Here is a 17,500-nt window from a genome sequence, read left to right as displayed (position 1 = left end):
ATTTTGTGAGATTTCATTCATCCACAAGGGCAGTAAAGCAAAATAAGGTCAGGTACTGATGAAGGTCATGTTCCATTCCCTTCATTAGGGATATTTAAGTTTGTTGAGGATTTTTTTAGTTTGGAGATGTTGGGAGACATTTGCATATGAACATGTTTAAATATTTTTGAGTTTGGGGATATTTAAAGATTTGTGAGTTTGGGGATATTTCTAGACATTTGCATATGAAGATGTTTGAGTTTGGAGATAACGGGAACATTTGAGTTTGAAGATAATTAAATGTGGAGATATTTGGAGATGTTTGAAGATTTTTGAGTTTGGTGATATTTAAAGATTTTTAAGTTTGGGGGTATTTGTGACGATTTTTGAGTTTGGGGGTATTTGTGACGATTTTTGAGTTTGGGGGTATTTGTGACGATTTTTGAGTTTGGGGGTATTTGTGACGATTTTTGAGTTTGGGGGTATTTGTGACGATTTTTGAGTTTGGGGGTATTTCGAGACATTTGCGTATGGAGATGTTTAAAGATGTTTGAGTTTGGAGAGAACGGGAACGTTTGAGTTTGAAGATAATTAAATGTGGAGATATTTGGATTTGTTAGAAGATTTTTGAGTTTGGGGGTATTTGTGACGATTTTTGAGTTTGGGGGTATTTGTGACGATTTTTGAGTTTGGGGGTATTTGTGACGATTTTTGAGTTTGGGGGTATTTGTGACGATTTTTGAGTTTGGGGGTATTTGTGACGATTTTTGAGTTTGGGGGTATTTGTGACGATTTTTGAGTTTGGGGGTATTTGTGACGATTTTTGAGTTTGGGGGTATTTGTGACGATTTTTGAGTTTGGGGGTATTTGTGACGATTTGTGAGTTTGGGGGTATTTGTGACGATTTGCGTATGGAGATGTTTGAGTTTGGAGAGAACGGGAACGTTTGAGTTTGAAGATAATTAAATGTGGAGATATTTGGATTTGTTAGAAGATTTTTGAGTTTGGGGATATTTGAAATTTTTGAGTTTGGGGATATTTGAAGATTTTTGAGTTTGGGGATATTTGAAGATTTTTGAGTTTGGGGATATTTGAAGATTTTTGAGTTTGGGGATATTTGAAGATTTTTGAGTTTGGGGATATTTGAAGATTTTTGAGTTTGGGGATATTTGAAGATTTTTGAGTTTGGGGATATTTGAACATTTCTGAGTTTGGGGATATTTGAACATTTCTGAGTTTGGGGATATTTGAACATTTCTGAGTTTGGGGATATTTTGAGACATTTGCGTATGAAGATGTTTAAAGATGTTTGAGTTTGGAGATAATTAAATGTGGCGATATTTGGATATGTTTTTTTTTAGATTTTTGAGGTTGATGGATTTTTGAGGTTGATTTTTGAGTTTGGGGGTATTTGAGTTTATTGAGGATCTTTTAGTTTAGATAGGAGTTTAATGAGGAATTAAATACTGCCACACACACGCACACACACACACACACACACACACACACACACACACACACACACACACACATTATTTTAGAATTCTTAGCTCGAAAAAGATACTTGTTTGCTCAGTTCCCCTGCCTGATGTGTTGAGTTGAAGGACAGGCAGGTACACTTATGATGTAAACTGTATCTTTGCTTTGTTCATGAGAGAAATGACCATGTGGTGTTTACACGGGGTGTGTTACACATTGTGTAATGGTTTAATCCAATTATTTTGAGCACAGGGGTTGTCCCAATGACCTAACCCAGGCATTTGATATGGGAATCCCCATGTGTGTGTGTGTGTGTATGTATGTGTGAGGGAGAGACAGACGGGGTGTAACACTTTCCTTGCTACTAACTGACCCTGTCCTTACAGCTCAGGGTACCAATTGTATTTGGTCTGTTGGACAACACACACACACACACACACACACACACACACACACACACACACACACACACACACACACACACACACTCTAATAAGGGCATCCTTTTCCATTACCAAGGTTGACGTATTTGCTCTATTGTGCCATGTGTGTGTGTGTGTCTGTGTGTTAGATCAGGGTGTGACAAAAATGACCTCAGGATGTGTTTGGGTACGGATAATGGAGTGGTGTGTGTGTGTGACAGAAAGTGCGCAAAGAAATTACAATTCTGTATACATGTGTACAGTGATATGAACACACACTGTGTGAGATGAAGACAAGTGTGTCATTTAAGAGAACTTACTGGAAACAGACAAAATTTGTATTTTGTAGATAGTGTTTAGGCCGTGTGTGTGTGTGCGTGTGCACACAGTAATGAGTCATCAATTTTGAGAAAATGTGTAAATAATGCTATTTGAAAATTACAAATTAGGAAATTTCTATCTCACACACACACACACACACACACACACACACACACACACTCTCTGTAAAGATATAACTGCACTTGTAGTGTTTTGTGTTTCATATTCATTCAGTTGTTCACACATTTCCATTCCCAGGCAGGGACACGCTTGCGAGAATCCGAATAGATCAAATAAAACACTATTAACTTTAGCAAGTTTAGTCTAGGCTAGGGGGATCTCCTAGAAGTATGATCAGGTAGGTACTAAAGGGATGGAAGGGTTGGATTTACACTTATTGCATTTGGCAGACGTTCTCATACAAACGAGCAATTAAGGGCCTTGCTCAAGGGCCCAGCAGAAGTCCAACATCTTATCTACTGAGCTACTACCTTTCCATTTACTGAGGACAGTGAAAATGGTTACTGCAGAACTGGTTGAAGTACAAGAGGATGAATAAGTGAATTAGTGGAAGTCAATTTGGCAGGAAGGAAGTGAAGATTTGGGTGAAGGAAAGAAGCAGGGTGCAGTTGAGGGGACGACTGTTTTGACCAGGGGTGTCTAAACATTTCCACCTGCTTGGTTGGAATAAAAACCTGCACCCATCCTTTGTGGAACAGATCGGATACCCCTGAATTAGACGTAAACATTGGAGGAATTGTTTGATTTGTCATGTGGAAGATAAAGGTACTTGTTTTGCAAGAATTTGTATCAAGTGTGAAGGAAGAATTAGGGAATGATTGAACTGGTCGCTCAGTGGTTAACCTCTGGATGGAGATCTGTTTAATTGGAGATCATGCTGTGCAGCTGAGGCTTGTTCCACATGAACAGCCATGAAGTTACTGAGCAACTGAAGAACTTTGAGGACCACAGTTTTCATGAACAGTTCTGCATTTGTGCCTCCATCCAACAATGAAGGAAATGTAATAAATGACATTTGGTGATGAGGACGGGTTCCCTTTTAAGTCTGGTTCCACTCAAGGTTTCTTCACGCCATCTTAAGGAGTTTTTCCTTGCCTCTGGCTCGCTCATTAGGTGTAAACTTATAGCCATTCTACATATACATTCCATTGGAGTGACTTTGGAAGGGAAGTGGAAGGTCATAAGTTTAGATCCTCACATCACCAAGCTGCTTGGCCCTTGATCAAGGCCCTCAACTCTCAACTGCACAATTGCATATATTATATAATTGTAAGTTGCTGTGGATAAGGGCATCACCAAATACCGTTCTCGAATAGAAAAGGCCATAATAATAATGGGAATTGAAATCAGCAGGAAGTACAGGTCAGAGACTTGGTTCACAGTAATGGGTCTGATTTGTGGAATGCATTGTTCGTCTATTCAAAGCAGATTTTTTTGGCCCCACATTTAAACCATGTTATCATACTAGGCTTCAGGAGGATTGAATGCCTTCATTTTTAGCAAACAGCATCTGTCTTTCTGACGCCTTCTCCCTTTCTTTATGTCTATTGTTTTTTTTTCTTTTTTTGTTGTTATCTGCATGGTGGTAGATGGATTGTCCTGTCAGCTGTATCCTTCCTCCCTGCTTTTTGTGTGTGTTTTTAAGAGAAGGAGCTAAACTCCACATGACTGGTGGTGAAAAATGTTTCCGAAAATGAAAAAGTAGTAGCGAAAATGGCGCGTTTTAGAACTCGTCTTAGAAAAAAAAAAAAAAACCAGAGTAAAAGTGGTTGCATTTTGCAACAATGCTGTTTGCGTGAGGGTGTTAATTAGACACATGGATACTGATCGGAGGTGTCGGACTGTCTTTTAAGATCATGCTCACACTTGCATAAGTGGGAAAAAAAACTCACAAATAGTCACAGCAGTTGAAGTGTTTCTTCGTTCCACCGTCATCTCGAGCGCTTGTTCCCAGTGCCGAGGATAAAAAGATGTTTGTTTGAAAAAGGCCTCAGAAAATGCAGGGTCGGCATGTAAGGTGGCTCAGTGGGTTATCGGTTTTTTCTCTCTGTCTCTTTTGGTCATTCCCATTGTTGCCTTGCTAACAATCATCCGTCATGTTCCAGATTTGTTCCGCCAGGAAAGGGTCGTCATGGTGACAGCAGGCGGCCAGATCCAGAGCCCGCGGTACCCAAATGCCTATCCGCGCAACCTCTTGCTGTCGTGGAAACTGCTGGCCCCGCCCTTTACGCGGGTGTTTCTGGAGTTTGATGGGAGGTTTGGGTTGGAGGAACCTGACAACAACATGTGCAGGTAAACAGTGAGCGAAAAAGACTGAGGGAGTTTGCGGGAAATTGATTGAAATACGAGGGCCTGAATGGGTGGATCGACTAATGGATGAAGGGCTGGCGGGGTGGAGATGATGATGGATGAGGGGATTGATAGGTAAATGTGGTGACGGATTGAAGGGCTGGCTGGGTGGATGGGGTGATGGATGAGGGGATGGATTAAGTTCAAGGGGTTGACGGAATGGATGGACTGAAGAACAAGTTGCTGACTGAATGGATGTGCTAATAACCAAGCAGCTGATTAGTGGATGTGCTATTGGATGAGGGGCTGAATGAATGGCTGGCTGAAGAATGAGTTTGATATTTTGCTGCCTATCCACTTTCCATCTCTTTTGACAGGATTAGCAGACACTTGCATCTAAGATGTTCCACTGGGTAATTGTAGAAATGCATGTTTGTGTGTGCAGACATGATTTTGTGGAGGTTGTTGAAATTTCCGAAAGCAGCACCATCACTTGGGGCCCTTGGTGTGGACGGAAAGCCCCGAGTCCCATCACATCAAAAAACAACATGATCAGAATCACGTTCAAATCGGACGACTTCTTTGTCGCCAAGCCGGGATTCAAACTCTGTTACTCCCTGCTGGTGAGTCACACTCCCACTGTTCCATGAGCCTTAGGCATATTTTTGTGTGCACGTAGAGTGCGAAGAGTTTAAGACTTCGCTCCCATCTTTAAACACACACACACACACACACACACAAGTTTCCCGAAGCAGCTGCTCTCCTCCAAATGCGTTGTGTAAATATTAGTTAGGAATGTTCTGAATTCAGCATGTTTACGCCGTTCTAAATAGACTCCTGAAAATAGGCTAGTGCTACGCTGCATGTAGCTTGTGTTTGGATTAAGCTAGAGGTATTCAAACTGCATTAAGGAATTGCAGGTGGGGCACTAATGAGACGGAAAAGACCCCAAAATAAATCTATATATGTTTAAAAAAAAAAAAAAACGTTCAGACCTGCCACTGTTTTACACTTTTTTCAGCCCAAGAGCTCTGCATTTTAACAATTATAATACTACAATAGACATTTTCTTCCTCAGTAGAAATGTCACTGGAGAAAATGTGTTGGTCAACTTGATCTTTCCAATTTTGGACCTAAAGCACCCCATTTAAACAGGTACAGGTCTCCCAAGGTTTTATGGAGACCATCAGAACTTAAATAGCGTAAATCGAGACAGGGCCTAGCCTACCCAGGGTGATCAGTATGGGGTAGCATACTGTAAATTAATAACAAATTACAGTGCATTACAGTACATGTATATGGCAGCAGGCACATGGATGAGAGCCGGTTCGCGAGTGGAGGTCAAGGCCGATACAAAGGAGAGAGACAAAAGCTAAAATTGGTCTTTGAAACACCAAAAACACAGTAAAAAAAAATTCTCTAACACCGAGACAACTGAACTCTGTTTACGGCTGAAGAGAGTAAGGCACCTCACAAGGCTGGAAATGGGTACCTCCTGACAGCGTCCCAACTTCAATCAAAATGGCACATGTAAATGTTTTCACAATTTTCGCTATAGTCATCGTTAAAATCTAAAAATCTTAAGTGGAACCATTGTAACTCAGGAACTACCTGCATTTTCCAGTTCATCATAAACCACAATTGTCTAGGTGAAACCAGTGGTATCCCCAGGGAATAAGAGGTAACTAAGACCATAATTCCCTAGGGAAAACCTAATGATACAGGACTTAATTTTCAGGGCAAATCTAGTGGTAGAGGGTAATTTCCAGGGTAAATACAGTTCTCATATTTATAGCATTTGGCAGACGCCCTAATCCAGAGCAGGTAAGGGTTAAGGGCCTTGTTTAAGAGCTTAGCGGTGCTGTGATTTCAACTTGTGACCTTCCACACCAAAACCCAATGCCTTGACCACCTGGTGCACCCCCCTGTCTCCTGGTTAAAGCTCTGAAGTGTAGACCACTGCTCCCCTGTGAGGTTTGGCCACGAGTCCCAGGAGAAGACTGGTAGTAAATTCAACAGTTGTTTTCCAGGTACATTAAATCAAAACGTGTTTCAAAGCTCTAATAAAAATGTTTGAAGAGCCTGTCATCATGGCATCATCCGGGAGGGTTTGAGCTCTCCGCTTAAAACACGCACAGACGTGCCGTCCCAGGAATTGCAGACAGTTTCTCTACGCCTCTTTATCTCTTTCTCTTTCTATGTCCCTCAGGTTGATGCTCCTCCATCTTTTTTGAATAACTTGGAGGCTGTCACAGCTCTGCCAGTAAGCACAATTTATTATTATTGTCAAATTTTAGTTTTCACTTCTAAATGATCTAATAGCTCAGAGTCCAGATCACCCCCCCCCACCATTTTGAACTCAGAATTTTTCCCTCCCAAAATGTCACTTATCATCCTTATCTCTGACCTTCAATCTTTCCTCTCTCTTTTCTTTCCCAATCTGTTCCTTCAATGTTTTATCTCAATATATTTGCCTCCATCATTCCTTTTATCCATAAATTATTATCTCCTCTCCCTTCCCCCCTCTCTCTCTCTCTCTCTCTCTCTCTCTCTGTCTGACATGCTTCAGGATGACGTGTCCGTCTCGAACGCTCCTATGTCAGCTGATGCTTTGGATGATATAATTTCGGGGTTCAGCACAGTGGAGGAGGTTCTTAGACACCTGAACCCACAGACGTGGAGACAGGATTTAAACTCTATCTACACTCATGCAAATACACCGCAGTACATACCGCGGAGCTACTATGCCAGCCGTGCAAGTAAACGTGAGTAACACACCGACACAAAATCATCCAAGTCTAATAGCGTCTAGTGTTTCGATTACGAGGTCGCATTTGTTGAATGTACCAGACCCTGATTCTATCCTAACTTGAAATGGCCTACACAGGAGTCTTAAACAATGGTGCAGTATGAGGTAGCATTTTTTTTATTTGTTAATAATTGAACACATTGCAGTACATATTTTAGCAAAACTGAGCAATTTACACTATTGTAACGTGTGAACTATACAGTGTATATATTTGCGGCGACGGGGGCGTGTGCACGAGCGCTGGTTTGCGAGAGGAGGGCGAAGCTGGACTTGCTCTGTTTCAGTGTCCGGCAATGCCAATAAAGAGCTAAACTTCGGCTTTGAAACGCCATAAAACACAAAATGAATACGAAATCTTACACCGAGACAACTGAACTCTGGCGAGCGTAAGGATTAGGGCAAGGGGAGACGCGTACATCCTGGTCCTAATGTATCGTGTGAAAATTAAAATGGTGCGAAAAAATAAAATTAAATTAAATTTATTTATTTTTTCTTTTTCGTATCGCTATCGTCATCAAAACATGGGAACTACCTGTATTAAAAAACTGGTTATACAAGCCATAATTCTCAACATAGAGTCCTGGTTAAAAGCTCATTGATACAGACCACAAATGAGGTCTTGATACATTTCTATAGGCCTTAAAACTTCTGGGTACAGCAGAAGAAAAAACTCAAAGATCTGTCCATAAATACCAGACTTTCAGTTGTAGAGAATGGTATAAACCCCAAATCTGGTACAGGCTATGTTCCCATGGTCCCTAGGATGTACAGTATGTAATGGTGATTCTCTTGGGCAAGTCTGGTAATTTGGACAATTTCTCAAGGTAAATGTTGTCATACAGGAACACCATCCCCTGGTTGAAGTTCTACAATGTAAGCCACAGTTTCCCAGGTAAAGCTGTTAGACGTATTCCCAATTCCCAAAGCAAAAGTTAGACGTATAGGTGACCGTTCCCAAGGAATACTCCCAAACCCCTACCAATCCCCCAGGTAATGGCAGTAAAAGCCAATGGTGGAGGCACAGTTTTGGTTAAATCCCGTGGCACCATTGGTGGACAGTAATGAAGTAAATGAAGCTTTTTTGCGTGTCTGTACTTTACTGAAGCATTTCTATTTGGCGAGACTTTTACTGTAACTTCACTACATTTCAATGTTAAATATATTCGTTTTTAACTCCACTGCATTTGAACTCGTGCTCTGTTTTGATCGCCGCTTGGTGTATCATACAGTTCAGCATCAGTTCAACAGCAAGCAGAACATTTTAAGAGCAATAAATGATGGAGGAAGCTTCTGACTCCCACTTGCCACAACACCCGGGGTCTTATTTGTGTGATTTATTTTAAAGTAGTTAAAAATGTTTTGGGCTCATGATAATTTAAATAAGACGTCAATCAGTGTTTGAGTCTTTAATATCATTCTATTAACAGATCAGTGTGCTGAGAGCAACAGAGTCTTTTCACATAAACCCAGAAGAGTCTTAGGACATACTTTGGATACTTGAGTCTATTTGAGGGCAAATACTTTTGTACTTTTACGCAAGTGAAAGTTAAAGAGACACTTTTACTGGAGTAATATTTTAACTAGGGTATCTCTATTTTACCTCAAGTATGTGATTTTGTGCACTTTGTCCACCACTGCATGCCACACCCCCAATTTCTACTTTTTTCAACCAGGCCCTAAACCCCTGGGTCAAGCTGGTGGTACTCACCACAGTCAGCTTTTTGTCTCACTATTTTGCTCAATCTAAGTGCAAAGCAAATTAATATAAGTTAAATAAATTCCTTCCAAGTGTGGGTGGAAAGGAGTACTGAACCGTTCACTTGCTGTTTTGATTAGATCACTCAACTGTGTGTTCTCCTCCCTCCACTTACACGCTACACACATGAAAAAACACTTTAAGGCACCCGAAGGCATAAATTCCAAATCCGTTATGTAAGTGATGTGTGTGTGTGTGTGTGTGTGTGTGTGTGTGTGTGTGTGTTTATAGGCTGCTTTTGACTAGAGGTTACAATCACAGTAGAAAGAGGTAACACAGTAACCGAATTGCATGACAAGCCCCCGTACATACTCCCAAACTTGCCATTACCCCTGTCTCTGTGTGCCTGACAGTTGATCTGGATCGCCTGCACGAGGACGTGAGGCTGTACAGCTGCACTCCGCGTAATTTTTCCGTAAACCTGCGAGAGGAGATGAAGGTCACCAATGCCGTGTTCTTCCCGCGATGCCTCTTGGTGAAGCGCTGTGGCGGTAACTGTGCCTGCGGGACAGAACATTGGAACTTCTGCACCTGTAGTCCTGCCAAAACAGTCAGCAAGCTTCATGAGGTATCCCATAATGCCCTGCTACACGTGCGAGCACACAGAAAACACTAAATACGTGCCCTCGTGAAAACCGTTTTGTAGAAGGGGTTTAATTTTTTTTTAAACGCAGTTGAAAAGAAACTACCTTCAGGCACTTCTCCACTAGAGCAAAGTAGTAAGTAATTATTGAACAGATGATGATAAATGGGCCACTTATGATCCGTGAATTTCTTCCAGATCAGGGTAGCAATTATTTCTGTATGCTAGAATTCAGCAGCAGGTTGCAACGATGTTGTGTTACTCACAGGATAACTTTTCAAGATATTGGAGAGCGTTGCTGCTTATCAGTAAGAGACAGCTTGTTCCTTAATTCCGCTTTCCAGAAGAATCAATACGAGGCGGTGTCAAAACGTTTCGAGACTAATGGTGCTACCTGGTTACCATGTGTTACCATGGCTGCGTTTTCAGTACGGACAGCAAGTTAGAACAAAGAGCAAACATGAAATTCTGTGTGAAACCCAGGTTAAATCTGCCACGGAGACATTTGATCACGCATCACGCACATTTCACATAATGAGGTGCTGCAACGAGTCGTTTAAGGGCTTTTGAGTGACGTGGACGCTTCAAGAGCTGGAGAACATCACTGGAAGACGACGAGAGATCAGAAAGATCCTCGATGAGCTCAATTTCAAAAATGTCAAAACCTTTCGCCAACTTGTGCATAACGATCGCCGGCGAACAATCGCCATGATCTCACTTCTGCACCCAAAAGGACAACGACCCTCAGCACACAGCCAAGGTAACAAAGGAGTGGCTACGGGTCGACTCTGTGAACGTCCTCGAGTGGCCCAGCCAGAGTCCAGACTTGAACCAGATTGAACCTGATTTGTGCGATGATCAGAGTTGTCCAAGGTTTTCAGATCTCTGGAGAGGGGGTGAGGGTTTTTAGTTATGAGAATTGAGCAAGGATAAGGGTTTTTAAGGATGAGGGTATTTTACAGATGAAGATTTTGTAAGGGTTGTTTGGGGATATGGATTTTGTGAGGACAAGGGAATGGGGAAAAATGGGGGTTATTATTTACAGATGAGGACTGTGCGAGGATGAGGGTTTTATCTTTTACAGATGAGGATTTGTGCAAGGATCAGGGTTTTGTGAGGATGAGGATTGTTGGACTTTGAGGACGAGGGAATGGACAAAGATGAGGATTGTGCATGTGTGATGTATAAGAAAATGGTTTTGAGATGAGATGAAAGCAAACAAAGTTTAGGAAGATGAAATCACAGGATTGTGGTAAACCTGTTACAATAAGGTGTGTGTGTGTGTGTGTGTGTGTGTGTGTGTGTGTGTGTGTGTGTGTGTGTGTGTGTGTGTGTGTGTGTGTGTGTGTGTGTGTGTGTGTGTGTGTGTGTGTGTGTGTGTGTGTGTGTGTGTGTGTGTGTGTGTGTAGGTGCTGAAGTTCTCACCCGGAACAAATTTCTACCGAAAGAAAAGCAGAGCACGCTGGGTTCTCGAGGAAATCAACCTGCAGCATCACGAGCGATGCGAGTGTGCGTGTCACTCACGGCCACCTCGATGAGACACACACACACACACACACACTCTCAGTATTTCAAACATTAACTGATGTATCTTTTCTCTTCGTTTGTCTGTACTTTTACAGTAGTAAAGTTGTCTGTAGTTTTTATCCAACTTCTCACACACACACACACACACACACACACACTATTATTTATTTCTGTTTTCTGTTTATTTTCTTGAAAACAAAGGAAATGGGACTAATCCAAGACTGGTCCTAATTTTGCACTCGTACACAAACACACCCACACACATTTTCCTTGTTTCAGGAAGATGAAAGTAAAAGCCAAAGGAGTGTGTTTTCACTCGTACCAGCCCTTTCTAAAACACACACACTCCACAACCAGAGCTCTGTTTTCTCAATCATTTGTTTAAAAAAAAAAAACCCCAAATAAACCGATTTTGAAGCTTCAGCATTCACCTGTGTTTTTTCTGGATACTTCATATGCATTATTACATTATACGTGTAGAGATTCTATAAATACAAAAGGATACCTTGAGGTATCACGGCTGACCCTTTTAATCTGCCCTGTACACAAAGCCAGCTCCATGAGGATACATGGAAGCTCTGCTATAGTTTTCCAACCTTTGGGATGAATTGGAAAAGCACCCCAGGCCTTCTCACCTTTACCAACACCCTTGTGGCTGAATAAATCTCTACAAAATCAAGTGTAACATTTTCCAAGAGGAGTGGCGCTTATTATAACAGGAAATGGGAAACAAAAGTGGAATGAGATGCTCAAAAGAAGCATATACCAATCTTGTGCTCAGGTTTTCACCAACTTTTGTGCATATAGCGTGTAATGTAAAGTACATGAGTCGTGAAATAAAAGTGGCGCTGCCTTATATACCACTTTAGGGGTGACCCTGAATAGTGGAAAATACGATGCTGATTCGACTACGAATATCACAGCGGTGTTATGAAACGAGGATTGTTCCATTTTGGTTACATGGGGGTGCGCAATGTCTAATTTCACGTAGAATTACTGTTTTTTTCCCCAAAACATTAATATACAGCCCATTATGATGATCTTTCGGCTGCTCCCATTAGGGGTCGCCACAGCGGATCATCCGTCTCCATACCCCCCCTGTCCTCTACGTATGCCTCTTTCAACCCAACCACCTGCATGTCTTCTCTCACTACATCCATAAACCTCCTCCTTGGTCTTCCTCTTTTTCTCCTTCCTGGTGGCTCCATCATCAGCATTCTCCTACTGATATACCCCATGTCCCTCCTCTTGCACATGTCCAAACCATCTTCCTCACCTTGTCTCCAAAATGTCCTACATGCGCTGTCCCTCTAATACACTCATTTCTAATCCTGTCCATCCTCGTCACTCCCAACGAAAACCTCAACATCTTCAGCTCTGCTACCTCCAGCAAAAAACAGCCTATTATGATAATGTTGTAAATAAACTAACTTTCGGCTTCTCCCATTAGGGGTCGCCACAGCGGACCATCCACATGTTTGAGTTGGCACATGTTTCGAGGACATCTTTATACAACTTATATAAGACAAACGAACACTGAACTACAACCACAATGATTCCATACAGCGCTGTAACTTCTCAGTCTGTGGGGGGAATTTTTTTTTTCCAACCTAATAGGCTTTATGTCATGTGACTATAAGGGCTAACTGGTTACCTGGCTGGTCATAACCTGACATTTAGATCTTCCAGACAGAGAAGTCTAATAAAAAAACAGACAGATTGTACGGGGGACGATCGGCATTCTGAATAAACCATCTGGGACCACAAAAAATAAAATAAAATATCAGTACCATTTTTTCCATTCTTATTCTGTGATTGCATCGCTTTGTCAAGCAAGTATAAAAAGCGAGGACCTGTGCTGATTGGACTATTTTATTCCTGCAATACAGCATCTTTTCTTCCGGAGGAAGGGATAATGGAGTGGGTAGTGCGGAGTTGGGTGGAAAGAAAGAGACCAAGTCCAAAGCACTTTCGAGCAGACACTGGGTATTTGAATTCCAATTGCCACATTGATGGCAAAATGGGTGCTAAAGCAGACGACCGATCAGCATCTTGCTGTTCCTCTTGTTGCATTGCATTCATAGGGTTCTATAGTAACTCATCTACCTATGGAAGGAGTCTCCAGTGTCAGCAAAAAGACTTCAGGTTGGAATCGAGATTGTATATTATCAGACGTGTCTTTTTGTCTTTCCCCGCCTTGCTACCTGTTCTTTTCTAGAACTTTTACAGCGCTACAGGTTTCAGCTGTGTGTGTTGCTGAGTTATCATCATTGTTGCATCAGCTGGAGAAACACCAGGTCCACGATGAAGATCAGTAAAGAGACAGATTTGTGGTGCTCTGGAACAGCGTCAGGCTCGACAGCTTACAAAATGCATGGATGTTTTACAAAAATGACTCTTTCTGCAAAGGCTGAGCGACTGGAAGTAATGACTTCACCCCGAAGAGAATGAGTGAGTCATAGAGTGCCCACACTCGTTTATTACACAGCCCTACTTTCTCCCTCCACCCCCAACACCCCTGCTGTCTCTGTGCCTGGCTGCAGGGGTGGAACGGCTTTTATATAACTTCTACGCGCATTCGGAGATCACCAGATCGAGTCTTGACCGTGATCATTTAAGGAGTGTGAAGTCCAAACTGCACACAATTGTAAAATTTTGCATTCTCTCGAGCTAAGAGACCCAAACCTGTTCCAGCAGGATGCACAAAGCCAAAAGATATGGCTTCCATATGTTGGAGTGAAAAATCTTGTGTGACCTTCTACGAGGTGGTATCATGTTTTAACACGCCAACAGATGGCAACACGAGGCTGCACGCACAGTCGCAGGGAGCGCTGACCTTCTTAAGTCAATGTGCCAAAAGTGTACTGTGTACATCAGGAGCTGTGCAGCTGCTGCTCTCCGCTTCCACCCTACTCACCAGATTTGGCTTCCGGCGAACTTCCCGAAGATGAAGATCATGTGGTGCGTGTCTACAAACCTTTTGTCCATAAAGTGTCATTCCTCTGAGACACTCTAGTTATGCAGCATCATAGGGAGAAGAAATATTCTCACAGGAAAGTGCCATTAAACCACGTCATCAACCCTCTTCCGCATACCCATGCTCACAGACAGAAATAGCTATAGGTTGTGACTGACAGAGAAAAGAGAATCTTCTTACTCGTTTAGACTCCTAGATCCTTCATGGCTAGTCTTCTTTATGGGAAAAGAATCAACAATGGCATGGTGTTACATCGTTACAAGTAGAGGTCGACCGATTCGTTGTTTTTGGCAGATTAATCGGCACCTGTCATTATACAGGACAAGAGCGGCCTCTAGAGGCAAATCACTGACAACACGTGCTGTTTCTTTTGACACGTGGGACTGCACGCTGCACGGAGAGCGCTCTAATATACAGTGAGAAAAAATAAGTATTTGAACACCCTGCTATTTTGCAAGTTCTCACACTTAGAAATCATGGAGGGGTCTGAAATTGTCATCGTAGGTGCATGTCCACTGTGAGAGACATAATCTAAAAAAAAAAAATTCAGAAATCACAATGTATGATTTTTAAACTATTTATTTGTATGATACAGCTGCAAATAAGTATTTGAACACCTGTCTATCAGCTAGAATTCTGACCCTCAAAGACCTGTTAGTCTGCATTTAAAATGTCCACCTCCACTACATTTATTATCCTAAATTAGATGCACCTGTTTGAGGTCGTTAGCTGCATAAAGACACCTGTCCACCCCATACAATTAGTAGGAATCCAACTACTAACATGGCCAAGAGCTGTCAAAAGACACTAGAGACAAAATTGTACAACTCCACAAGGCTGGAAAGTGCTACGGGGAAATTGCCAAGCAGCTTGGTGAAAAAAGGTCCACTTTTGGAGCAATCATTAGAAAATGGAAGAAGCTAAACATGACTGTCAATCTCCCTCAGACTGGGGCTCCATGCAAGATCTCACCTCGTGGGGTCTGAATGATCCTAAGGAAGGTGAGAAATCAGCCCAGAACTACACGGGAGGAGCTGGTCAATGACCTGAAAAGAGCTGGGACCACCGTTTCCAAGGTTACTGTTGGTAATACGCTAAGACGTCATGGTTTGAAATCATGCATGGCACGGACGGTTCCCCTGCTTAAACCAGCACATGTCCAGGCACGTCTTAAGTTTGCCAATGACCATTTGGATGATCCAGAGGAGTTATGGGAGAAAGTCATGTGGTCAGATGAGACCAAAATAGAACTTTTGGGTCATAATTCCACTAAACGTGTTTGGAGAAAGAAAAATGATGATACCACCCCAAGAACATCATCCCTACTGTGAAGCATGGGGGTGGTAGCATCATGCTTTGGGGTGTTTTTCTGCACATGGGACAGGGCGACTGCACTGTATTAAGGAGAGGATGACCAGGGCCATGTGTTGCGAGATTTTGGGGAACAACCTCCTTTCCTCAGTTAGAGCATTGAAGATGGGTCGAGGCTGGGTCTTCCAACATGACAATGACCCGAAGCACACAGCCAGGATAACCAAGGAGTGGCTCTGTAAGAAGCATATCAAGGTTCTGGCGTGGCCTAGCCAGTCTCCAGACCTAAACCCAATAGAGAATCTTTGGAGGGAGCTCAAACTCCGTGTTTCTCAGCGACAGGCCAGAAACCTGACTGATCTAGAGAAGATCTGTGTGGAGGAGTGGGCCAAAATCCCTCCTGCAGTGTGTGCAAACCTGGTAAAAAACTACAGGAAACGTTTGAACTCTGTAATTGCAAACAAAGGCTCCTGTACCAAATATTAACATTGACTTTCTCAGGTGTTCAAATACTTATTTGCAGCTGTATCATACAAATAAATAGTTTAAAAATCATACATTGGGATTTCTGGATTTTTTTTTTTAGATTATATCTCTCTCACAGTGGACATGCACCTACGATGACAATTTCAGACCCCTCCATGATTTCTAAGTGGGAGAACTTGCAAAATAGCAGGGTGTTCAAATACTTATTTTCCTCACTGTATTTATTAATTACAATGTCTTCATTATTTCATTATAATTGAAATATTTATATTTATTTAACACATTAACATGAGAAAAGCACTGTCCAACTACTACAGTCGGCAAGTACGATCCAACTTATTTATCGGTATCTGTAAAATCTAATATCGGGCAGCCTCTAGTTGCAAGCGTCCATTATTTCCCAAACACAGCTTGCCTTTGATCAGCATGCAACCCATAACAAATACCAAAAAAATCTGCTTGCAAAAAAAAAAAGAAAGGAAAAAAAAAAAAATCTTCAAGCATATGGAGGAAGAAAAAGGACACACTAAACAATCTGTCCTCATCGAAAAGTGAATGAGTAATAAAATAAATAGCTAACATCTCAGTAACCATGGGAACAGCAGCTTCGCAGTTTTGCATTCGCTGGATCACTTCTGTAGGGAAGAACATCCCTTTTCCATATCTAATGTCATGTCTGTTCTGGGCGCTCACTTTTATTGTCCCAAATGAATGTCTTTCAGACTTTCAAGGTTGTACGGTGTCTCGTATTTCCATATTATGAATATGCACTTAGTGCTTGGACCCCTCAGATTGCTGCTCGCTTGTGGTCCGTTATCACAATCTATAATCTTGAACATCAGAAGAGAAACCGTTCCGACATTCCAGAATGTCCTAGAGATCTCAAGATTGTCCCAGATTCTGGAAAAAAAAATTTCTGTCCATCTTGTCTTACACTATATGGACAAAAGTATTGAGACACCTGACCTTTCCTGCCGTATGTGGTGCTTCTCGAAACTGTTACCACAAAGCCAGCTCCATGAAGATCTGCTTTCCATGGTTTGGAGAGGAAGATCTCCTGCTATAGGGCTCTGACCTAACACCCCTGTGGCTGAGGAACACAAAATCTATCTTCCCAGAGGAGTGGAGGGAATTATAACAGCGAAATGGGACTAAATGTGGAATGTGATGCTCCAAAAAAGCACGTGCCATACTTATGACCAGGGGGTCCGCAAACTTTTTTGCGCTATTGTAAATCTGTCTCTCTTTCATCATTTTTTTTTGTTGTGTTTCTCTCTCGCTACGTTCCAGACTATTAATGTGGCATTATTACTGCGATTCCGTAGACGTTCCACCTTTTCCTGTTTCCTGTTTTGTAGCTCAGTTTCCAGTCAGGTGAATATCTTGTGTGTGTGTGTGTGTGTGTGTGTGTGTGTGTGTGTGTGTGTGTGTGTGAGTGTAAGAGACTAAGAAAGAAAAGCAGAAAGGAAATGAACTTCGGGAACAACATGTCCTGAAAACATGGTGCTATTGGAAAGCGTTCGTTTTCACAGACAGCACA

At 42.0% G+C, this 17,500-nt stretch overlaps 1 protein-coding gene across 3 annotated transcripts in view; it reads left to right on the top strand.

The window, feature by feature from the left end:
• The window catches only part of pdgfd (platelet derived growth factor d), a 12,366-nt gene extending 757 nt beyond the window's left edge, over positions 1–11,609 (top strand). Inside the window, exons 1-7 of one of the 3 annotated variants that reach the window (XM_083549186.1) lie at positions 31–52; positions 4,328–4,514; positions 4,957–5,136; positions 6,714–6,774; positions 7,081–7,276; positions 9,430–9,644; positions 11,069–11,308. In XM_083549186.1, the coding sequence (XP_083405312.1) occupies positions 4,354–4,514; positions 4,957–5,136; positions 6,714–6,774; positions 7,081–7,276; positions 9,430–9,644; positions 11,069–11,197 (942 nt within the window). In that variant the 5' untranslated portion in view covers positions 31–52; positions 4,328–4,353 and the 3' untranslated portion in view covers positions 11,198–11,308. Of the gene's footprint in view, positions 1–30; positions 53–4,327; positions 4,515–4,956; positions 5,137–6,713; positions 6,775–7,080; positions 7,277–9,429; positions 9,645–11,068 lie in introns of those variants that run through there. The other 2 variants (XM_083549185.1, XM_083549184.1) reach the window with 2 other exon arrangements.
• Positions 11,610–17,500: the final 5,891 nt, after the last annotated feature.

The sequence above is a fragment of the Silurus aristotelis genome (genome assembly GCF_946808225.1).
Source record: "Silurus aristotelis genome assembly, chromosome: 8".
Lineage (NCBI taxonomy): Eukaryota > Metazoa > Chordata > Actinopteri > Siluriformes > Siluridae > Silurus > Silurus aristotelis.
The sequence above is the reverse complement of the archived record's forward strand: the minus strand, read 5'-3'. Positions and strand labels throughout refer to the sequence as shown.